Raw genomic sequence first — 24,442 nt, 5'->3', positions numbered from 1 at the left:
GGGGGCGCCAGTTTTTGGGATCAGTCTTTCCGCCTTTCTTGTGGATGAGTACCGTGCGGGACGCCTTCCAAGAGTCAGGAACCCGGCGGTGCTGCAAGCAGAGATTGAAGACTGCTGCCAGGAAGCAACCTTCGGGGTCGACGGACTTCCAATGGTGGTAGGTAAGTCGATCGCTGCCGGGGCCAGTGTTCTCACAGCGGCGGAGTTTTGCCACTAGTTCAGTCGCTGTGAGTGGGGTCAGGTTCATCTTCCCGGGGCAGGCCGACGCTGTGTCAGCAGTGTTGTACTTCTTTGGGCCTCCACACTGCAGAAAAGTGCGCCTCTAACTCTTCTGGAGGGATGGGACACATCTGGGAGGGGCCCTCAGCGATGAGACGGATTGCACGGCGGCGGTTGCGACGGTACAGCGTCTGGATCTACTGGTCATTGGTGGCGTTGACGTCGCGCCGGGGTCTTCCCTCCCCTGTGGTAGTGGACAGCTTGACTATGCTTGCCACTGTGGTCATTGCGTCATTGAGAATCTCCAGTAACTAGTCCCAGGCCTCTGCATTTGGTGCCAGTTTTAGCGCGCGATGCAGCTTTTTGGTGTGCTCTGCCAGCACAAAGCTGTCATCAATGAGCGCAGCTTCTGGGAAAATTTCATCACCCTCCTCTCCTCCTGCACCGTCGTCAGCCTGCGGACTCCCTCCCTTGCTGGGGCCGTCCTGCGACAGAAGGCATGAGGGTGCGGCAGACTGGTCCGACTGGCTGGGAGTGGAGTGCCCGCTGGCCTGCGGGAGAGGTGTGTGTGTTAGACGGGGGATGTGCTGTTGGCTCTCCTCATCATCGCCACGTTCTGGGCTGCTTTGAGCTTGGGCGTTCTCCCGGCTCGCAGGGCCGCCTGTCACCGGGGTGGCTTGTGTTGGCGGCTGCTCCTCATCCTTGCTCTCCTCCACTCATGGGGTGGTGCTTGGCTAGGAGCTGGCTGCACGTGATAGGTTGGCCTTCTCCTTTCTGTGCCACCGTACGTGGTTGTGCAGGCCCTCCTGGAAGGGAAGGACAGCGTGCATTCAGTGCACTGGTACCGTTGTTGAGTGGGCGGTGCAGGGGCCTTCCCATTGGCTAGGCAGGGGTGCGTTGTTGGCCTGGCTCCTAGCGTGTCCCCCACACAGTGCGCAGAGGTTGACTGTACGGCGATTTCGCATGCCGTTGTCTGCTTTGAGACGCCTCTACAGCGACTGGCGCTTGTTCGTCCAGGTAGCAGTAGTGTAGGCTGGCGTGCAGCCCGTCTCTGTGCACCTGAAAACATGGGGGCTGGAAAAGAGACAAAGAGTGAGCCTCCATCTCTGTGAGGTTGCTGCCCCTCGTCTCGTGGTGGAGTGAAGGGGGGGGGGGGGGGTTCACAGGCGTCTGCGGTCTGGGCACCGGGATTCCGCTGTTGTGCCGCCTGACTACTGGAGCCCTGTCGTTCACCACTGTGGCGGTGCATCATGTTGCACTGGGACTGGTCATTCTGCCCCGAGAAACGAAAAAGCAACAGGTAAGCAAGGAAGACAGTGCCAGGTGAGGCCGGAAGCAAGCGTGTAGGGGTGTGTTTTGTAAACACTACCCTACGTGTGAGCAGGGCCTTCTCATTGCGGTTGGTGCATTATTAATGCTGGGTGAAAGAGAGAAAATGAGATGGGCAGTAGAAAGCAGAGGAACCGAGCAGATGGCGATTTGTTTACATTGTTATTGGTGAGTTTAGCCAAGCAGGAGCTGTACGGTTTTGTTAGCAAAACAAACCATTATGTGCGAATCGACAGAGCAGAAGATAAGAGGGGAGCCAGCACGCCGTGGCACAATACTTCAGGGAAGCAGGCTCATGCAGCAGCAAGGATTCAGGAGGCGTCCGAAAGCCAGCGCGGCAGCCGAGAGGGTCCGTGCGGCAGGCAGGTAGCTGGTCCGAGCAGCGCCGATGTCAGCGGGCGTCCAGGGTAGAAGTGGTGCGAAATTCGGCACAAAACGACAAACGCTACAAAGTACAGTACGTGTGCGGAACTACATTCTGAGCATTGCCGAAGCGCCAGAGAGCGCCATGCAGGCAGGCAGCAGCATCCCGACACTTTAGAAGGCCCAACCAAAGCATAGCAACAGCTCAAAGCAACCATGCTGGCATGCGGCGGCACTGAACTTCAACATAGCAAGCCCATGCAACAATAGCAGGTCCTCCAGGCAGCAGGAATTCGAGATGCAGCCAAAGCGATCCGGGCGGTGATCCGTGGCGATCCAGGCGGCCGGCGCCTTAAGATCGCCTTGCTCTAATAATCAAGGCTGCCTCTATTATCTGTCCTACATTTTGCTCTTTATCTCGCTGGGACAATGCATGACTTAAACAGTAGCACGCAGACGCATTCATGTCTGTGTGCCGACAAATGACCATCCCGGTCGCTGCGAACATTTTGTCTGTATCACCTTAACCAGTAGCTAAGATATTGGCCGGTGTATATAACGCTCCGCCCGACAACTAAAGTTCGTACACCACCCCAACCCGCGCATTCTACAAAGGGCCTCTGGTGTTTTTTTTTTTCGCACATGACTGGTGCTTAGCGGTAGACGCAAATCATTTTGGATAATTGGTTCACTTTTAGGCACACAAAGAACAACCGTTACACCCATCCGACTGGCAACCTTCTTCAAATGGTCCCATGTGTTGGGAAAATAGGTGAGTACTGCTACGTTTTCTTTATGTGCCTGCCCTGACGCCATTTTCAGTGTTTATCTTCTTAAAGGGGCAAAAAAATGCGCTTTTAGCCCACTAACTGAACTAGTGCAATTGTTAGGATGGATGGTGAATACCAGCTGTGCCAATTATAACATTTTTACGTGCAGCGGAATGATCACGCTTCTGTTACAAAGTTTGTTGCCATGTTTTCACTTTTTCCTGCATTGTTGGGAATGACTATCCCACCGCTGGTACCACTGTTGGGAATGAGCATCCCAGGGCGGTCGCCAAGGTTGTGACTCGCCTCCAGCTCGTCACCGATGTTGGGAATCAGCCATCCCGACGCTGTTTCCGCTGTTGCGACTGGCCACCCGAGCGCAGTCACCGGTGTAGCGATGTTGCCTTGCTCCGTCCGCTATCGACGCGGCGCAGAGCAGAGCGAAGAAGTTCCCGAGCCGACGAAAACTTGAAGTAACATTTATATACAGTATGTACAGGGTAAGCAAACGTTACATGACTCGCACAAAGGCGACAGCACCCTTTCACTCGGTGCTTCCGAAGAGACTGGTGCCGGAGAGAAGCCGCCGAGGAATGCCGACGAGGAGAGCCTCCGGGCTTCTTTTATACCCCGGGAAGTTCGTTGGGGCCCCGAGAAGTTCGAAAAGCTCCAATCAGGGCTCTCGCTGCCTGAAGTTTGCATTCCGACGAATGGTAGCGAAGCGGTGAGTTAGCTGCGCCGCCAATGGGGAAAGGGAGGGCGATGCCCCCGCCGTCTCCGTGACCTTGCCTCCGGGCGTAGCGACATGCCCTTGTTTGGTCGCTCTCAGATGCGGGATTCGGCCGCGCCGCAGCGTTCCGAGATGCAGGACGCCTCCTCCCCCTCTTACTTTCCCGGAATGTAAGAGGGGGAGGAGGCGGGAGGGGGAAATTAAATGCCCAACGCACTCTAAAAAATTGCCTGTGCCGTACAGCGCGCAAACCTTCGGCTGCTCTTTTTTTATGTTTTTAGTTGTAACCGATAGAATAACGAGATAGGATACCACAGCTGCCGGTGTACGAGCGTGCATGGCGTCCCCACAACACGACGAATCTCGACGAGCGGCCAAATAAGCAATACATAAACCCAGGTCGGTTCATAACGCATGTACAGCCAGTAAAAGGCTTGTCTATAACACAGCGTTCGTACTCTCAGCCCTATCCTGCCCTGCCGGGGCGGGATTTGAATAAAACTACTGCGGAATTCTGAAGTCTTAGCCCTTTGCTTTTGCCTCCGACATGTTTGGAACGAGAATGTTTCGGCAGTTTTCGGAGGTAGCTGGTTGAAGTTGAAATCGCTGTTATAGACAAGCGTTTTACCGGCTGTACGTGATCACTCTAGTGAAATTTTGAGGCGATTCTTTGGTGATTCGCTCACATATTGTACACTGTATTATGTACAAATACGTGTCGTCGTCGCGAACGCGTGGTGACAGGGTCGTTCTCTGTTCGCGTGATCTTTCTGCAAGGTGTGGAGGCGTAAAAAGCCCGCCCCTTCCCTTCCATCTGCTTTTCCAGTCGGGAGCAGAGGGCAGGATTTATAAAATGATAAGATGCAGCCCAAGCGGAACCTTGAAATTCAAACGGCTTCGTCCCAAAGCGATCCTGCGGCGCAGAATACCGAAGCAGACGACGCGAGCCACCCGATGTTATTGCAGATGTCGCCGAGAAGCGAGGCATCATGGGCCTTCACGCTGGCACGGTGCGATGAGGGGGACGAGACGAGGGAGAATCGTGGCGCATAATACTCGTTGCTTTAACAAAATTCTAGAAGGAAGTGACTACTAAGACATTGATTTACCTGAAAATTTGAACACCCATGTATCGGTAAAACCTCTTTCAGCGCCCCTTTAAGGGTATCTTCAGCTACAGACACAAGAACCCACCGCAGGATTCCCAGATGCAACAAAGCGCTCCGCTTGCTCTTTGAACCTAGTTTGGGTAGAATGGCGGCAGGATTTTTCAGATTGATTGATTGTAGGGTTTAACGCGTCGACGCAACGCAGGCGATGAGGCGCGCCGTAGTAGAGGGCTCCGGATTAATTTTGACCACCTGGGGATCTTTAACGTGCGCCGAAATCTCGTACACAAGGCGTTTTTGCTTTTCGCCTCCATCAGAAAAGCGGCCGCCGCGGCCGGCAGGATTTTTCAGGCCATTCTACACTGAAGGGCATTCCCACATTAGCAATCCTTCTTTTTATCATCTTAAAGTGAGCCAAATCGCTGGTTAACAGGCTTTGTTCGCCCGGGCGTGATATACCCAATACCCATGTTATGCGCAATACTTGTGCATTGTAGGTGACAGCTCGATAACCGTGTGAACATGTATGCTCGTGCATTTCAAATAAAACTAGTGATAAGTTAGCGCCACGTGGTGTCTACTGTTTTCTGTGTCCTTGTCTCGATGACCCATGCATTTTTCAACAGCAGCGCCACCTTGAGAGGCGAAGCGAAAAGGATACGCCTGGAGGCGGCTGGCGAGTGGAACGAGATTAGAACGGTGCTGACTTAGGGGCTAGTTAAGTAGTGACAACCGCGGCCGCAAAGTTTAACAGAAAGCTCGAGAGGTGCTCAACAGAAAGGTCAACTATGACTTCGCACTTACAGTAGCGTACCCCGGCATTTTTTAGCCTGCATTTCTGCTTCCGTATGTGGTGATAACACAGTGCCGGGGAGTCAGTCCATCGCCATATGTCCACAGCAACGGTATCACAATGTTGTTGGGATACCGTTGTGAAGAAAAAACGGCTATAAGATCATAAATTGAGAAAATTGTGGGACAGATTTCTGATGAACCCAAAAATAACAAAAACAGCAAAAATAAAAAGTTTCACAAAAATGATCTCACAAAATCAAAAATATGCATCTTATACATATCCCCTGAAACCAAAGAGTAAACGGCTAAGGTACGGAAGAGGCATTCAAAATACGACTAAAAATAGCGAAAATGGTGAACCGTGTAGCGCCCTACATTTACCCAAAAATGCAGATTTCGCGGGTGTAACTGTAATCGTTAGATTATCCAAATGGAGATAATTGGTCACAAAATTTTCAGTAACCAATAAATAAGAATAATAGGACAAGTAAAATTTTCCTGAAAGTACCGGGCAAAAATAAAAAAGTATCATCTTATACATCTCGTCAAAAAACCGAGCACTAAACAAGGTGAGTCTTCACCATAACTTAGGAGATACGAATAAAAATAGCATAAAAGGTCCAACACTGCAGTATGCCTTGCATCTTCGGAAAAAGAAAACAGCTTGCACGAGTGGTGTAGGGCTGGAGGAACAGCCGAGCTGCGGCCCCTCTCACTACGTCGTAGACCCGGCTGATACACCACACATAGATTTCCGAATTTGCCGCTGAAAGTTCTCCACGTCTGGCAGGCACGGAGCGTTTTGTCCGCAGCCTTTCACGTTCTGGCAAAGTGAACCGCGTTACCACGCGCTAGAACCGGCAGCAACCGGCTTGGCGAACTCGGCGTCCGTAGCGCGCACTTGGCGTCTGCGCACGCCACTTCAGTGTGAACACGCTTGAACTGGCGAGTAGCGAGCACGCGAGCGATAACCACAAGAACGCTGGGCAGAGTGTTCTCGAAGGCCGAGCTGGCAAACTCCGGCTGCTCCTCGTGAGGCGCAGGCTCACCTCAGCTCGATAGTTTATCTTCATATTTATTCGAGCTCCTCACGTGGAGCAAGCACACGCGCAAGCATGGTCGACGCTGGGCGCTCGAGGCACACGCTTCCGAGCGCTCAGTTTTCCGGTAACGCTCTACGTCGGAAGTAAAAGACTAAATAGTTCTGGAGTTCAAAAAAACAGTGAAGTTAAAGCACTTCACTGCTAGAATAGTACAAGTTCATATCATTTGCAAAAAAAAAGAAAATTTAAAAAGGGCACAACAATGTGCTGAAATTCAAAGGAATTGTCTCCTAATGCGTAGTATGCTTACGCCGCCTGTCTAAAGTGGGAATCCTTTACAGCCAAATTTCTTGGTTTTTAAAAACTCTCCGGAGCAAACTTTGACATCCACCTCAACGCAGCCGTACGGCTACGAAGGAAAGCTGTGCAGCTTTCTCGGAAACTTCGCAGATGAATAAAAATTAGTCCTGCTCCAGGACTCGAACCGAGGACCAGAGCTTAACCGGAGCAGTCACTCTACGAACTAAGCTAACCAGGAGTTTTTTTTTATGTAATGCATAGATATTTAAGACAAACGCAGACAAGACACTTAACACACAATATAAACACTAGCAGACACCAAAGGGTACGCTCGTCCATCTAACAAAGGTCGGCACCGTTTCAAATCTCAGGCAAGCAAGTGCACGCATACAAAAGAGGCAACCACTCCAGTGGATCATAATGCGCCGCATGAACCCTCCGTACCAACGCCGGCTGTACCCGAAAAATGCACTTGGTTGGCCTAGGGGTTCCGCATGCCGATCAGTCATGCGGCACTTCCACAAGCCAAACAATAATAGAACAAAAACGTCATATGGCACCCGATTAACGTTTTCAAATGGCAAGAAGCGAATGGTGTACGGGGTGATATCAATGTGCTTTTTTAGTGTCCGTTGCAAAACGTCCCAGAAAAACACCGCGTTACGGCACACCACAACACAATTGTCAATAGTCTTTGGTTGATGGCTCAAGCGGCACTTGTCCGACCAAGAGATCGGCATTCCTTTTTCGCGCAGCTAACCAGGACAGTAGCCGTTTGTAGAGCGAGAGAGAATTGATCAACAGCTCCAAGTGATGGATTTGTTGATCAATGGATTGAATCGACCAGATTTAGTAGAAATCCCCAAGGTGGAGTAAGTTTCTGCGAAGGAAAGTTTGACATTCACCTTTAAGCAGCCGTACGGCTACAAAGAAAAGCGTCAACTGCGAAGTTTCTGAGAAAGCTGTACAGCCCTCTCAGGAGCCGTATGGTAGACCAATTGAGGGGTAGTGTTGGGAGTGTCGCAGTGAACGCACTTGAGTGCATAGTCGGTGGCGACATGTGTAAGGTGACGTGGTTGTGATAGAGTGAGTTTGAAGTGTTTACCATATGCGCGCGTGGGAAACAGAGAGCGAAGGGTGGGGATCATATCGTGATAGGTGCATCAGGAGGCCCTATAGTGGTACAAGTTGTCGGTGTAGCCCTGTGGGGGGGGCGTTCACAGTAGGTGGACCATGGTCGAGGTTGTGGCCGCCGGCCTCGTCCAGGAGTTCCCGGGTAAGGAGAGCGCGGGCCGTGGCTTGAGCCACTTCCTTCCCAGGGAGGGAGGTGCGGCTAGGTGTCCTCACGATTCGGGTGAAGGGAATGGTGGGACGTTGGAATAGGATGTGGAGTGCCGGAGGGGAAACTCTGCCTGGAGCATAGCGGCGGAAGGCGGCTTCCGAGTCTGTGAGCTCCGTGATAGTTGAAGACGTAGCGTGAGCGATGGCGGTGGCAACCGCTGCTTCTTCTGCCGTATTGGTTGATGTGGTTTGCCGGATGGAAGCAACGAGGGTGAGGGCGCCGGAGTGCAATACGGCTGCTACATGTGCCTGCTGTCGGGGATATGTAGAGAGTAGTTGAATAACGAACCAGGAGGCGGGTGCGATGCTGTAATCGTCCGATATTGTATGTGGGGTGCATATGGTGTGGGATGGGAAGCACCTAAATGTTTGTGCGTAGAACAGTGGGTATTCGTTGTGAGGTATCGGGAGTCTCTTCTGCATGTCGACCTTGTTTTTGCAGCAGCTGTCGGCCCGTTGGGGTGAGCTGCAGTCGTTGCAACTTAGAGTTTATTTGGTCTTACATCAATTCGGCAAGAGTGTTATGGAGGCCGAGGTGCAGTAGCCGTTCAGTGGAGATGCGCACCGGCAAGCCGAGTGCTGTTTTGTAGAATTTGGGAATCTGAATGCCAAATTTGGCCTGCTCTTGCGGTTTGAGGGCTAGGTAAGGAGCTCCGTATGTGATCCCGGTGGTTACCATTGCTTGGAGAATGCGGCGGGTGTCGGCTTCTTACAGACCGTGTCTTCGCGAACAGATTCTTTGGATCAGGCGCATTAGTTCCGGCACAGTAGTTTGTAGCCTCGGGAGATACGCAGCCTCTAAGCCGTCATGGTGCCAGTGAACCTTCAGAATGCGCGGAGTTTTGACAGTGGGGATCAGTTGGCCGCTGATGGATATTATTGGGTTGACAGTCGGGTTTGATCGTCGTGTTCTGGTCCTGCATCGGAAAACAGGGAGTGCAGATTTAAATGGGGCATATGAGAGGTCACACTTACAGAGGTAATAAGAGATGACTTCGACTGCATGCTGTAAATTTTCTTGCTAGTCACCAGGGAGCCTGTGTTAATTCGAAGCGTACGATCAGAAGCATTTACAGCGTGATGTATGTCAGGTAGTTATGTAAGTTGCGCCGGAAGGCCTAAGAGGGAGATGTCCAATAGCAGAAAGGAGATTACTGATCCTTGGGGCGTTCCCCGTGCGGTGCAGTGGAATTTCTGTCTTGTACAGTACAACGTGTATAATAGGCGTCCGGTTTGTGAAGAAGGCGCGGACAAAGTTGTAGGTTGCCTCGCCACATCCTTTGCTTTGAAGCTATTTTAAAATGGGTGTATGGGTTACGTTGTCGAAAGCCCTTTGTATGTCGAGTGCTAGAATGCAGCTAGAGTTAGTTCTGCCGAGGCGATCAATGAGTGTTTATTAGGTGTACGTCTTGAGCAGACATACTTGCCCTGAAGCCGAACGTGGTGAGAGGAAAGCGGCCGGTATCTCCGAGGAGTTCTGTAAGGCGTCTACCGACCAGATGTTCGCATAGTTGACCAATGCATGATGTGCAGGATATGAATCGTAGGTTGTCGAATGGTAAGGGCTTGCTGAGTTTTGGTAGTAGGGGAACATGTGCGTGCCAGCACTGCGAGGGTAATGTGCCTTGTTTACACAGCCGGTTGTAGCAGTCAAGGAGGGAATCGAAATGCTCGTCGCTCAGGCTTCGAAGTGACTTGTATGTAATTTGCTCTGGCCCCGGCACCAAATCGCGTGTTAACTTTGTGATTGCTTGTAAATGTTCCTCGCAGGGGGGGGGGGGGGTGTTTGGAGCTTTTTATAAATTAGGGTGGGACGCAGATGACATAATTAGTGTGGGGCAAATAGCTTCTTTTGCAGGAAGGAAGGAGCTGGTGCGGGGGTTGACAGTGGTTGTGAATGAGGCGGGATTTGTGTAGAGTTGTAGTGGTTTTGGATGGCGTAGTGCCCAACAGGTGACGAAATACGTTTTATGCTTTCATTGTTGTCAGAAATACCTTCAGTTGGTCGCGCCATCCGCGCCAGTTTTGGTTTTGGAGATGTTGGACGTAATTGAGGGCCTCCTGCGTTTATTTGGCGATGCGCCGTTTGAGTGAGCGATTATGCTTGTTGTGACGCCATTGATGCAGTAAGCTCGGCGGGCAGCTCACAGGTGGTCAAGGCGGGTATCGGTCGCTGGACGATCTCGTGAGAGAGTGAGGTTCTTTGTGTAGGTCCTGTGTTGGTCGGGAATCTGTTGTGTCCATTATTCAATGGCTTCCAAGGGTAGTATGGAGGGAACGAGAATTTTCCGGAGGGTCTCCCACTCGGTTAGTCGGGCCACTCCCATGTGGTGGTGGAGGGCGTGATTGGAGATACATAAGGCATTGATGAAATCAGCGTTTCCCAAGGGGTCGGGCCTTGGTTCGCAGTCTGCGGGACCGGTCGTGTGAACGTCAGATCGGAAAAGGAATCCAGCGATACGCTGTTGCCGAGCCAGGTAGCCTGATGAGGTCATTTTGCAGAATCAAATGGTAATGTTGCCTTGCGTAGAGGAGGACCGTTCCTTTCTTAGATGCGTGAGAATATCCCAGGTAACATGCGGTGCGTTAAAATCTCTAATTAGTGTGCCCAAATTGTTTTCAGTGAGACGGGGCACTTGTTCTACGGATGTTAGAGCCTGGGTGGACGGGCTGTAGAGGGGCAGGAAAGGAGGCTTTGTTCCCGCTAGTCGTGACGGATGAGCCCTAGCAAAACCTGGTAGATAGGGGACGCCGTATCACTTGGCCTGGAAAAGTACGCTTGGCAAATATTGCTGTGCGTTGGTGTGGTGGGTTGGTGTAAGTGTTGTAGTCACGCAGCGTGGGTGATGGAGTGCCCGTTCCTTGTAGGGCCAATACGTCAAGGGGGTTGGTGGCCTATACAGTTCAAGAGCGGCTTTCCTCATTTTAAAAGATCGGGAATGCCAATGGCGTATACTTATAGGGGGCTGACATGGGTGTCTATGGGTCATTCTGTCCATTCTGTTTCTTGGGCTTGGGGTGGGTATTAGAGGAGGAAAGTGCGCTCAAGGGCTGAGAATGGCGTATGGTAGATGTATTTCTCGGCATAGGTGATGATGCATGGTGTGAATTGGGTATTGACGTTGACTTCTACTTGGGCTTGAGGGACAGGGGGGGGATTCGCAGTAGCCTCAGGGGGAGGATGGAGTGGGGCAGCAAGTTCGGTTTCCAGTGCTTTCACTCGGCTGAGCAGTTGAGCGTTTTCGTCATAGAGTTGTTTGATGAAGTTTCGGAGAGCTTGTAAGACGGGAGAAAAGGTAGGGAGTGGGGAAACTTGTGTGTGTCGTGTGTTTGGGGGCGTAATGAGCAGTAGGAGAGTGAGCACCTACAGTTGCCCAGCTGCCCTGGTTATCCGCGAAAGGTTTCTTGTTTGTCAGCACGGGGGGCAGGAAGCGTCGCGGGAAGTCCTTACCCGCTGTCATGGCCGATTGTGAGCGCAGTTTGCACTTGGGAGCCCCGCATGGTCCGTAGATGGAGAAGGTCGCCCACAGTCCCGACACTTGGAATTCTCAGGTTGGAGACACACGTCCTTACGATGGCCACGTTCACAACACACGCGCAATCTTGCACAGATCGGCGAAACAGTCGGCAACGGAGGAGGACGCTTCCCAACATTACAAAGAATTAATGTGGTTACCTTGCAAAGTCAGAAGCCCTGAGCGGGTGTGATACATTAATCATGCGTGGGTGAGGGTCGGCTGGTTTTCTTAGAGATACTCGTGGAGGTTCTGAAGTCACAAAAAATTAGCAGGACAGATGAGTCGTTGCTTCTGCAGTGAATGAAGAGGGACTAAGATGGTGACGATATGGTATGAAGGCCTTGGAAGTCTTTAACAGAGCGGGAAAGGAGGAAGCTGAGAAGGTGGTGGCCCGGGTGCGGTGACCCGGGACTTGAAGTTCATGACCGGTGCTATGATATGTACGTCGGTGGGGTGGTGTAAGGTGCGAAATGGAGTGAAGGAATGAATAAATAAAACCTTTATTGAGGGGCATCCGCAGTTTATTTTGCACAATGAAGGCATATGATGGCACGGTTTTGCAACACATTCAATTGCGTTGGTGAGATATATTTGGTGTCGGTTCAAGATGGCGCATGTGTATTGAAATACACACCTTCTTTCGTGGGCTATACGCGCCTAAGGGTTGCAGGGAACAGACAACATAACTTCGTTAAATCCTCTGGAAAAGTAACAGGGCAGATCCTCAAACACTGTCTGTCTTATTCATTCGGTGTGAAACCACACTGACATGCCAGAATATTTCGATGTTACTCTGTAAAAGTTGTCGTCGCATCGAATATATTCAAGCTGAAGGTAATACATGAGCTAATTGCATGACACTCCTATTGTGGTGTACATTCTTCGCTCTTTGTTCCTGCGTCTTGTATAAACATCAGCAGTATACATTAACATAGTATCATTGTAGTAACCCATAAATCCATAAGAGGAAATACTCCTGGAAGAGAAGCATTTTTATTGCCCCGGAAAATTAACACTTGCGACTTTAACCTTCTTGATCATGAGATGCTGCCTGCTTGTGTCGGTACTGCTTAAACCAACAAAAAACGACTGCGTAACTTCGAACACGTAGTTTATTTTACTCTTTTAGTGCGTCCCGTTGCTTTGCTGTGATATTCACCAGCGAGTAGAAATAATACTTAAGTCGGTGTCTTCGCTGACAAGCACACACACCGATCTGACGACTTGACAAGTGTGCTCTTATCCCCTGTTGTTCAGCTTCTTGTGTACAACGTGGGCGATGACACCCTGTGCCACCCCGCGAATAATGATCGGCCAGATGTACTCCGAGGCCTCGTCGCTGAGAGCGATTTCTCCCTTGCTTAGTGCCTCAACGATCTCAAGAATCTCCTCCTGGTTCTCCTTGGTCGCAACATCGTTGCCTTGCAGAAGGCGGCCGAGGGTCTCCAGACTTTTTCCCGTCTTGGCCAGAACCTCGGCTTCAACCTCTGTGGAGAGAGTTGTGCTTAGAGGTCAGTTTTCCAAGTGTGAAAACACAGCACGAAGTTTGCATGCAAAGCCAGATGTTCATTGGCTGCTAACAATACTGTGCAACGACTTTGTTCTTTATTGCTGTTAGGTCTCCCGTTGAAAAACAATGTATAAAATTGTAGTTAACCTAAAGTTGTTACGTACCCTTCGAAAGAACAGGCTTTTGTGCAGCCACTTGGGGTGCTCTGTGAAGGAAACATTGCGCATAACGGCAAGTTCAGTGTTAGTAACGCTATATGCTACATACAAACGTGGAACACTAGAGGACATAAGTTTGTTTACTTACACAGTGGCTCCGTCTTCATTTTTCATGCGAGAAGAAAAGAGAAGAATGACTTGTTAGCAACCGTAGGCATGACGGCAATCAATTTCAAAAGGGCAGAAAGAATTTGTAGACCCCGTTCATTCCTGAAGCAAAATACGAATGCTGTATTTCCATGTGGTATTGAGTTTACCTTTATTCTAGTCAAAATGATATTTTCACTTATTTCTTTTTTGTATAATTCAACACCTTTCCTATATTACAATCTGCAAAAAATACACTTTTGAACGGTTCATGAAAACTGTTGATCTCGCCGTTACGCAACAATGGTGCTCAATGTATATACTTTTCGAAAATTTCTATAACAACCTATACAGGATGCCGCTACTTATTTTGGTGGTAACATTCAATTGCTTTTTTGTATGCACTCAAAAAAAGTAAAAATATTTGCATCGCGGCTGCTTTGATTTGTGTGCACCTGTTGGTTCAACATTATCTTGTTTACTACAAAGTATTTAGGAAACCTGCGGGCACGGTTTGCTCGATAATTCGAGTAAGTATATTTTTTCTGACTTACATGCCACGGCGGCGAGAGAGAGAAGTGTCATCCACAGGAAGGCCTTCATTGTGCTTTGAGATGTGCTAAACAGGATGGAGAAAGATTGCACGCCGTAAGGGAAACAATGGATAATTTCGGCGGCATTTAGTTGTTAAAGCAATGATATATGGGGTATAAATATTACAATGGTATAAAGATTCAAATCACATCTTACGCCTAACCGAACATATACCATTGTGACACCCTGTTTGTTCTTAATTAGAAAATCAAAGCTGCACTCAATGTTGCGAGTTGCAAACAACGTATTAGGAAAAATGTCAAACGTCTGGCATCTGATATAACGTCTGTATAACACCTTATTGTTTTTGATCGCACCTCATGTAATCACGAACATTTTGCATTCGGGCAAAGGGCATTTTCATACGTGAAATGAGAGGTAGGGTAGCAGTCTCGCTCAAAATTACGGCAGGAATACAAATATTGACAAAAAAAACCTCTCTTGACAACTTGAAATTGAAACGAATTAAATCATACGTCCACTGATCAATTACTTGCTTAAAAGTGCGTTCGAAACTTTGCATGTCGACAAATAAAATAACACAAAACTTTATCGGATGCATGCACACTCACTAGAAGCTTTGTTGGAATCTCCTACAAGACAACTCAAAATACATACCGTTCTTTGGTCTGTTAGGCTCAAATCGAACAGAACTATCCTGCGTCTGATCGTGAATCGTTTTATACTTGACAGCCGCAGCATCGTAGCTCGATACAATCCAATAGGATCAGTCCAGGCTTTTCCTATCTGCATTCCTGGAAAGCAGGATACGCTGATTTATCAGTCCTCTTCAGTGCCGGTGTTATTGTCTCGGTGTTGAATGTTTTGCCGGAATAAGCAATTTCAGAGCGCGCTATCGCTCTCAGTAACAACGTCCCCCACTGCAGATTTTGACAATGCATGATCGCACGTGAACCGGGGAAATACCTCACCGCGGTCAGTTTCTTATATCAGTATTTTCCGAAGGCACGTCATTCATTTTATGCACGAAGATCACTGACATCCAGTAATTTTTTTCACTTCAGTACAACAGTAAGAAGTACCTGAACTGTTCATTGTTAAAGCGGCTGCAAAAGAAACTGACAAAAAAAATATAGACACAGAGAAATACCCAGGGAATCTTGTGTGAGAGACGTTGTAATGCGCAACCATTCCTACTTACGCATTTTTAAATGTTTGTCAATTAAACGGACAGAAATATAGCAAGTGTTAGTAGCTATGTTGGAACTGAAAGTGGCGGGATAATTTTTTCGCTTACTGGTGCAAGATGCTTTCAGAAGTATTTATATGTTTTGAAGGACAAATTAGTTTTAACTGCACACTACCAACCAGTAAGTTCACACCAAAATCAACGTATGTAAGCGTTGATTGATTACGCTACGATTAAAGAACGTGCCGGAAAGTCATCAGAGAAAAATGGAGTTAACTGAATAAGCTTATTTGAAAGTAATACTCGCCGAAGGGAAGGAGAAAGCAACCTATAGTTTTGATACATGTTTCCCACAGACATCTGCGGGTCGGGAATTGGCATATACCTATGCATCCTATCAAGGTCATCGCAAGGAAGCAGAAACTGACTACTTAATAACTTTTCCGCTATGGTTCCAGGGGTGCCACTTGTGGTGACACCATTGGACGCCAGTTGTGTTATTAGACTCGTGGGTTTTTGCATGCTGAAACAAGAGAAAATAACGCAAGATCATCCCCACTACACGAGTGCAGTACAGTGTAACAAAATCGGATGCAGAACCTCCACCAACAATAAGCGGATACGGACGGAAGAGGCAGGTGTAAGCCACAGCGAGTATTACTCCCGCGGTTTAAATAAATGCGTATGACTCTTCAGAGGAGGGCTGTGAAATACATAAAATCTGGATGAGATAATTAAAGACTGCCTTGAAATCTTGTCGTCAGAGCTAGATAACATTGCATAAAATTTGAAATGGTCGACAGCTCAGGCGCAGTGCCCCGAGTGGTTGGCATCTTCTGTTGTTTTTCTTCAGTTGAAACAATTAAAAATCAGTTCCTGCACAGTTGCGATAGTTTCAATAGGTATAGCTTACTTAACAAGTTGTTCTACACTGCCACGGAGGTATAATTAGCCATCAAAAACGGCCTTGCTTTATGTAACATTTGCGTTCCCTCAGGATTATAGGTATTACATTATTTTGTCTAAATTTATCGTGCAAAAATGGTTGTGATTCATATAGCCGTGTATTAGGATTCGGCTAAAAATTTTCTTTGATTTCCCACACTGCATTTGAAAGGCATATGCCATATGGTACCAGACGGTCTTAACGCCGTTTAGGCTTAAACTTCGCTTGTTTTTGGAGTCCGTGTATCCCGAAGGGGCAGTTGTGGATTAACAAGCTGTTGGCTTCTTTTGTTCCCACAGTAAAAAAAATCTATTGAAGGATTCTAAGATATCTTGGCAGTAGCTAGTTTCAAATTTTGGCTGGAAATGCCACTGGAGAAACCGTGGTCGGAACGATCCGCTCTTCATTTTCAGGGGCTCGGGCCATTGCAGAAGCGGTAGCTGCGTCATCACAAAGTTTAGCATCCTGATACGACTTTACGCCATCTGTTGAAGCCGCGCGTACATTCCACGTCTCTGTACGCCTGTGTCAGCTTTTTTAAGTCAACAGAAACTGGGAAGTATATTTATATAACCGCCCTTGATCGACCTACGCACGTTGAAAACGTGAACTGACAAAATGCTGTATCTTCGAAAATTTTGGATTAAATGAATGTACGTCCGTGTTTTATTCTCGTGGTTAGAGTAGCAGTGCCGCATGCACTCTAAGGCAAAGCTTCTTCCCATGCACGATATATAACAAAAATAAGCCGGTAAAACCACGGAACCTATTTACTGGTCCGTAGACCTGAACTTCACAACTATTTACCTACGTTCGTCTTCACATGTCCGAAATTCCTTGAGCCCTGTCGAAAGCCCACCCTGAATGAAAAATACTGCGTAGTTAACTCAACAACAGTAGTAAACACTTCATTTATGCCCAGCTTTGGTTATGGAGAAGGAGGAGGAGGGCCGTACCCCTCTACCTCTTCAAACGATGCCCTTATAGTCCGTGGTAGATCCACTGTATTTAGTGACTCTAGTCCATGGGCAACAGCGCCGTCCTTGCCAACTGAATGACCTGGATTTGAGTGTATGGGTTAGAGCAGTAATGTAACCTCCCATATCCCTAAAGAATTGGTAGGAAGGATTGGAGAAAAGGAGGGAGATTCCTTTCCCTCGGGGACCAAGTCCTGCCTTTCCCGTGCGCATCCAGTGTCATATACTTCGCATATAACGCCATACGCTTCGCTTGGGACACTCATATTCTTTTATGCAACCATTAAAAACGCTCAGATGTACTGCCCTAAAGTTCTCCCACGTTTCGCAGGACCATGGATCTTACAAGAATCGCCCCGGCTTTGAGCCCCAGCGATGCCGATGATTTTTTTTTAAAACCGGTGTTCTTTTTAAAGTGTTCTCTTAACTCGATTATTTGCAATCTTTTAGTTAATAAAAGCGGTCTGGTATCCTTGAGGTCGGCCTAGAGGTGGAGCGTGACATATCAATATGTTTAATTGACGTTTTGCATCCCACCGTAGGTGCGGGGCTAGTACCTACCTAGGAACGGAATATCGCGGGAAGGGAATGTCCTCGCACCGGTCGGTGCGGTGTCTGAGTGAGTTTCAGGGTTGCAGCCAAACTATATGGTGAATATCCCCCTTGCCGGTAAAGATTTGGACTATGGCAGCATATTTTCCCACGTAGGAAATATATAGTAACTGACCAGCAAACCTTGGATTTTCAGCTGCCGCCAAGCCGCAAACCGTCACTTATGTTGAGTTTTGTGAGCTCCGCTATAAGGAAGCCTACGAGGTAAATTAGATGGGATCCCCGCAGTATGTCAAGCACGGCGAGTCAAGATCCGAGCAACGCTTGCCTTCGGTAATCTCTTTCAGTCACAGCCCATTACCCTGAGTTGATTGTTTGAGTGTGAAGTACGGTGCATGATGCCGGTAAAGGTTGTCGTCATCCATATTCTTGCTGAGTCATGTAAACACCTCATGTTTCCTTCTTCACGAGGACAGGAGGTTCGGGAGAGGAGCCGCACGTTGCCTGTTTGGAACTTCTTACGCCGCTTTAGTATAGTTACCAATTTGGCGTTATTTTATTACTCAGAAGTTTGCCCTTATACCGGGATGGATTGAGTGTGGAGGCTAGAAATTTAACCTTACACCTTCACCTACGGAACAAAGTGTCAAGGGTAGGGTCGGGCGACCACGCGTATCGAAGCAGGGTTGTTTTCGCATGAATGCTCGAAATAGCCGGTTTGGAGCTCTGCGATGAGGTAATCATCTCCTCTCGCGTGTGTATAATCTTATGAGATTATGTTTTGGGGTGGTTGTGCTGTTTTCGGGTTCAGGAATACATCAAATAATGTCCTTTATTTTGAAAACATTCATTATGTACCGCGGTGTGTCGCATGTGCTACTCGCACGGACGCGCAAGCTCTTTTCTCGCTTGCACCTCTAGTTGCTTGTGAAGAGTGCAATGTGCATGCGAAGGGGGGAGATTTCATTTCTGTTCACATAGACATTATGCAGCTTTGTTGTCGTGTCCCACTTACGAAGGGGCTTTTTGTCTACCCGATAGTGATTTCCCTTATCTGGGATTGTTTTATAGCATTGCCTGCTTTAGTCCTGCAGGTCTGCAACCCACCTTCCGATATAGCCTATATCTGTGTTTGAGATGTCGCGGGCATTTACATTTAGCTGGCGGAAAAATTTGGAAATACACATAGGACTCCTTCGCGTTTATCTGCAAAGGGATATCAGTGTGTGGGTGGATAGATGTCGCAGGCAATAGGAATGCGTGAATCGAACGTGAGACTAGGATGACAGCTATCACGTTTGCGCTGATTTCCTGTCGCCATCAAAATAAAAAAAGCTATATGACTTTCGAGGGCAGCCCTAAAAAGAGTACATGTTGCAAGTAATGCACGGATATAATTCACATGTTACGTGTAGGCAAAAGGTCATTAAAAGTAATAAGAAATAGTGACGTTTAGGTTGTTCTTCCCGTTTTAACTGAGCCTTTCTTTGTGCCGGCTGTTTCATGTGTTGTTTTCAGAATATTTTTGAAGATCATTAAAAAAAGCTCAGGACTGCAGTATCCTTTTCTCCGTTCCTGTAGTACCTTTTGCGACATCTCGTATAGCAATAGCCATAATTATTGAGCGGGTTGATTCAAAGTAGGGAGTCCTGCATGAGCGAGATTTGGCGTACAGGGTGGTTAACAGCGCAGCGGGAGTAAAGATAATGCGATTAAGTACGAAAAACTTGGCAAACTTGTGTCTGCATGAAAATCAAACATAGGGCTGCCTTCCCAAATTCGAGACAGGCATGCATCCTCTACGTAGCGAAGGTGTGTAGAGGTGAATCAAGCTATTAAATTGTGGGTGACCTTCGACTTCGAAACGTGCCATAGGGCTCTACTGAAGCCTAGATCAGCAATTTTAGCATGTTAATTACAAAGATAGAAATGAAGTCAGCAGCTAAGTACGTTATTTCCGGTACATGCGCCACTTGCTTTGTTATGAAAATGGGTTACAGATCGGCCGTGCGTTAGTAGCGCCATCATGTGTTATTCACTAAACTTTTCTGTTGCTGTCGCTGCCCTAATAAAATAGTAGTAGTAGTAGTTAGAGTGTGGTTTTCTTAGTTCAGGGCCCCACTGTCTTCAGTCGTTTGTCTCGCTAAGTCGATTAGTTCGCGCTGGTCGTCCAAAGCTCTGCTGGAAAGAGCGGCGTTCCATCCGGAAGAGGAGGGCTTGGCTATGGGAGTTTTTGTCAGGGTTAGAGGCATTCCCATGTGGAATAATAAATGTTTGGGTAGGTTGGGCTCCTTTGTCACAAGGTTACTCGTCGTAGGGCGTGCACAGGTAAACAGGTCAAAAGTGTCAACTTCTTGTAGGGCAAATCGTACGAGGTATTCGCTTTTACCGGAATATTCGTACGACGGCAAATTCCCATTATGAGCTTGTTTCAAAAGGTTAAGGCAATGTTTCCGCCTGCTGTACGTCGCCCATATAAAAAGGACTAGCCGAGAGAGTGCCATCAAATTTTTTGACGTACGAATTTGGGTGAATGTGTCGTCGCACAGCATTAATTATATTATAATAGTAATTGCATTCAAATTTCGTCGCAGTGCACGCAAAAAGTAAAAAAAAACGTACAAATGACGCACAGAACAGGTTTTGCAGAAAGTTTGCAATGGTGTTTATTGCAATCACTTAATACAGCCAATATTCCGGAGCGCGTTTACTGGGGCTCAGTTCAGGGCTACAAAGGATCATTTGATCTGATTGTAGCCCTTTCTTGCCGGTCCTTTCCAGCCAGGGCAATGTTAACAAGGCCGGGAGTGGCGAAATCTAAGCGAGGAAAAGGTGCTATCATTCGACATATTATCTGTGGGCAAATTTTTATGAACACATTGCTCAGACATCAGCCCCGCTTCTAAACACAAGCGCAGGACGCACTGATTTATCGACCTACCCCCTCCCCTATGGACAGCGCTTCAGCCGCGTCTGAAGGGTTCAAACACGTGTGCAGGTCACACCATCGCCTGGTGACACAGACCTCTCCATCCGAACTACACCAGTAACCAGAGTACGATTGTTCAAACTAACTAGGCACCCATTCTCCGCTCCCCTGTATAATCAGCGCTTCAAACAAGCACAGATCATTGGCGAAACCAGCCTAGGACCCACTTTATAGCCAGTTTCTAACCAGAGTTCAAGCGCTTGTTCAAACGGTCGCAGTGAAACGAAATCCCTGCGACGAAGAGGCAGCCTCTCCATGAATACCTATCTCCAGATGGCATTGTACCAAGAGGCCGGTGTGACGAGTTGGTCTGTCACGAGTTCTTCGGGGACGAGTGGTCTCGGCGTAGATTTGGGTATTCTCCGCAGGATGGGCATAGGTCTAGTTATCTGGTAGGATAAAGGGTGAGTCGGGGAGGCTAGGAAACGTATCAGTTTCAAGCACGCCCCATGCTGCGACTTCTTCACAGTGAGTTGCGCGTGTCGAGGAAGAAGTATCATACGGGAGAGTCTGTACTGTTGCGATGTGTGTGTGTGTGTGTGTGTGTGTGAGTGGGATGATTTCTGTCTCGCCTGGGCCGGGTTGGTCTTCCGCTGGTGCCCGGAGGGTGAGGCCTCGGGCTATCTCTAGAAAGTGCGCTTGTCAGGGAAAGACAAACGTTCAGGTGTCCAGATCAGACGGACTGGTGTTGTGTGGGTTCCCGTGCAGGATGTGTTGTGTAGTCTGGAAGATACGTCCTTGCGCGTAATTTCGGCATGCTTCTTGGGAGTCGTATATAATAGTTTTAGGGTTTCCTAAAGGGCGAGTGCTCACAGCGCCTGGCTGCTCCAAGAGAGCTCCCATGCAGGCGTATCTGGCTGCCTCACTTTATGCCTTACGATTTGATGTAAGCTCTAGTGATGTAAACCTGTACCCGCAGCTTGACGCAGTTGGAACGTCGTGAGCCTGGGTGCTATAATAGTCTAGTTTACTCCCATGTATAGGGCTGACAAAGGCGATTGGTCAAGCCTCTCAGCCATAGTAGCTGAGCGAAGGAAGAACCAGCAGAGGAAGGGCAAGGAGGAGAACTGTCCGCTAGGCTACCCTACGCATGGGGACTGGGATACGGGAATAGAAATAGGAAAGAAATGACAGCGCTACACATTTAAAGAAAAAAAGAGGATGGAAATTAGAAAAACACCGGGCGCGGCCATGATAAGTACAAAGGTAGTACAGAGCAAGCCTCCCCCGCCCCCCCAAAAAAGCGAAAATCAACAGAACTAATTGGGTAATCTTACAATATTTGCAAACGAAGGACGCTGCACTGTAGTAACGTCCCTACAATCATTCAGATAGGACAGTGTCCTTTAAAAAGAGAACTAAGCCTTTTGCAGCGTTGTGAGACTCTGGTGGCGAATGTCTATTACCGAAAATAGTCTGTGCTGTAATGGGGTGGTAGTCGAGTCGGCGGAGTGTGGTGGAGAGCTGCTGCCTCGGCGTTGTGAATCGGTTACGATGGCGCAACAGGTGTTCAATGGCCTCTTAGGTGGTGCACACATCACAAGCAGGGTTGAAACAGTAAGCACTGGTGAATACAACACCTAGCAGCAGGCGGCAAAAGAAGGTGACGTCTGAGTGGGACGGGTTAGGGAGTAGGTGCATGGCGCTGCAAATTTGGGTCAGGCGAGTACCGACGAGCGTTCGGGAACTCTGGTGTGTTCCACTTAGTGAGAGTGCCTTTGAGGACAATGAGCCGCAGTGACCCTGTTGCGTCAGTCCGTGATAAAGGGATGCAGGCCACTCTGGCCCTTTTATGGGCGCCATGATCCGCTTTATCCGCGTTCTTGTTGCCAAGGAAGACACAAAACGTGGTTGATTCCTCTTTAATATGAATCGGTAAAACACGAAAGCGAAATGTGCTTTCACTGGAGCAATTCAATGTTTATTGTGCATGGATATGAACTCACACATCACTATTTATATTTCATTAGTATGGCACCGTTGCGGCTAAAGTGATTGTTGGCTCAAAACATAGCGCCGCAGCGTCAGTGGAACTTTTAGTGGCGATATCATTCCCGTGATGGATATAACGCCGGTGGGGACTTGTTGTACCCCCGAATAAAACATTTGCGTGTTAAAAACACACAGGAAAAATGGTGATGACAACTGTAGGACACATTTTTCTAATGGACACTAGTAGTTTAGCGTACGCAACGTACCCAGGAATGAAAAAGTCTCCGCATTACCCTCCTGCCGTACTTTGCGTGCAACATATTGTGGTTTTTAAAGCGAAGCTGTCTTCGTTTAACAGATGGTGGTATCGTAACCAAAACACACTGCAGGAAAGCTAACTTTAGACCAACGAAGACCACAAACTGATGATGAGGAGGAGGAGGATGTTGACAAAACAAGAAAAAATGCTTCCCGTGGTCCCAATTGAACATGGGTCGCTCGCTTTATGAAGATGACGTCTATACAATTGCGCCATCATCACTTTCGGGTCCCGAAGCAGTTCCTTTGGATTCGTTGCGCATGCGCTGGTTTTGGACTTTGCGTTCAGCTATAATTTGGCTTCAAAGATAACAGGGGAGCGCGGGGCGCTGTTCAGCTTTCCGAGAGAGACTCGTTTTGCTAAACTGTGAGTTTCGACATTCACTCGCAGGTAGTTTGCACTTTGATCGTGGATGCTTCGGCTTTGCAGCAAATTTTACTCTGGCAATTCCCAATTCTATTTTTGCGCGCTAAAAACTTCGTGTTTCAACCATCGTCGTTGTTCCTAATTTCATCCCTCTATAATGTTATTGGCCTTCCCTACCTTCTATACCCATCTCTTGGCATCCATTCTGCCTTATTTTTAACAATTCGGTTTCACGAATTACCTAAATTTACGCTGTTATAACGATTACAGGTGAATCGTCAATAATATCTGCAATATTGTGGAAATTCAGGGCATTACACGGTTCGCCATTGTCCGCTTTTCTTAAATTTCTCCTATTTTTGAGTTTTTCGAAACTTTGTTGCACCAATTGTCTCCATTTGGGGCATTATAATGATTACAGGTGAAACATTCACGAAGTCTGAATTAGGGTTGAAATGCAGAGCGTCACATTCTTCGCCGTTTGCCCTCATTTTTATATTTCCGTTTTTTTTAGTTTTTAAAAATTTCGTTGAATGAATTATCTCCATTTACGCTATTTTAATGACTACAGTTAGGACTATTGGGAAATCTGCATTATTGTTGAAATGCAGGGCGTTACACGGTCCTGTCTGTGGGGGTACCGGCAAAAAATGCTATGCATAATTAATCAAGAATTGTCCCGCTTTTCTTAAAAAGTTATGTGTAGTTGGACACGTCCCTATGTCTGATCACCTTATAGATCATTGTCAATATATTCACCCCATTACATCGCTTGACCAAAAGACCCTAAACTTAAATGTACACATCATGAACAAATGAAGAGCGAACACGAAAAATATCGAACACACAAAGCGAGATCGAACATTTGATAGTGCAAATTTAAAGCGCAACAAATTTAGACAAAAGACGAATGACACAAGGACAAGCGCAAGGACAAGGACAAGGACGAGGATAAGAACAGTTCCGTTCATGGAGGTCACATAATGCCGGGTTGCGGTATATTTCGAAAGTCACGACTACAAACTGTGATGCTGTTATGGAACGATGCGACAATGTGGCTTACATAGCAAGAAATTTCGATATTTGTTTTTTTCTATCCCTATTTGCGCTGTCGCATTTCATTTGTTCATGAGTGCCCTTCACGAAAATACCAAGAAGTTTGGGTGATGTTCGGGTGATATTTTTAACTGTTTTATGAACTATTCCAACGACCTGTTCCTGCCGCTTCAATACAAACGTCAGTGGTATATAAATAACCGAAAACCACTGCAAAAGTTCTAATTTG

At 47.7% G+C, this 24,442-nt stretch overlaps 1 protein-coding gene across 1 annotated transcript; it reads right to left on the bottom strand.

The window, feature by feature from the left end:
• Positions 1–12,611: 12,611 nt before the first annotated feature.
• LOC144169472 (uncharacterized) lies at positions 12,612–14,656 on the bottom strand. The gene is made up of 5 exons (XM_077698656.1): positions 14,545–14,656; positions 13,887–13,951; positions 13,334–13,346; positions 13,192–13,232; positions 12,612–13,004 (listed from the first exon to the last, which is right to left on the bottom strand). Exons 2-5 carry the CDS (start codon positions 13,933–13,935, stop codon positions 12,757–12,759), a joined length of 351 nt encoding a protein of 116 aa, XP_077554782.1. The 5' UTR covers positions 13,936–13,951; positions 14,545–14,656; the 3' UTR covers positions 12,612–12,756.
• Positions 14,657–24,442: the final 9,786 nt, after the last annotated feature.

The sequence above is a fragment of the Haemaphysalis longicornis genome, unplaced genomic scaffold (assembly GCF_048455015.1).
Source record: "Haemaphysalis longicornis isolate Haplotype H1 unplaced genomic scaffold, Haemaphysalis longicornis Haplotype H1 scaffold_2, whole genome shotgun sequence".
Classification (NCBI taxonomy): Eukaryota; Metazoa; Arthropoda; class Arachnida; order Ixodida; family Ixodidae; genus Haemaphysalis; species Haemaphysalis longicornis.
The sequence above is the reverse complement of the archived record's forward strand: the minus strand, read 5'-3'. Positions and strand labels throughout refer to the sequence as shown.

What these genes read in the sequence shown, in the direction of transcription:
- LOC144169472 (XM_077698656.1), bottom strand. Translation starts at nt 13,935, where the DNA reads ATGAAGGCCTTCCTGTGGATGACACTTCTCTCTCTCGCCGCCGTGGCA. An exon ending in AAAGCCTGTTCTTTCGAAGG is followed by an intron (nt 13,005 to 13,191) that starts GTACGTAACAAC and finishes CTCTCTCCACAG; the next exon opens with AGGTTGAAGCCGAGGTTCTG.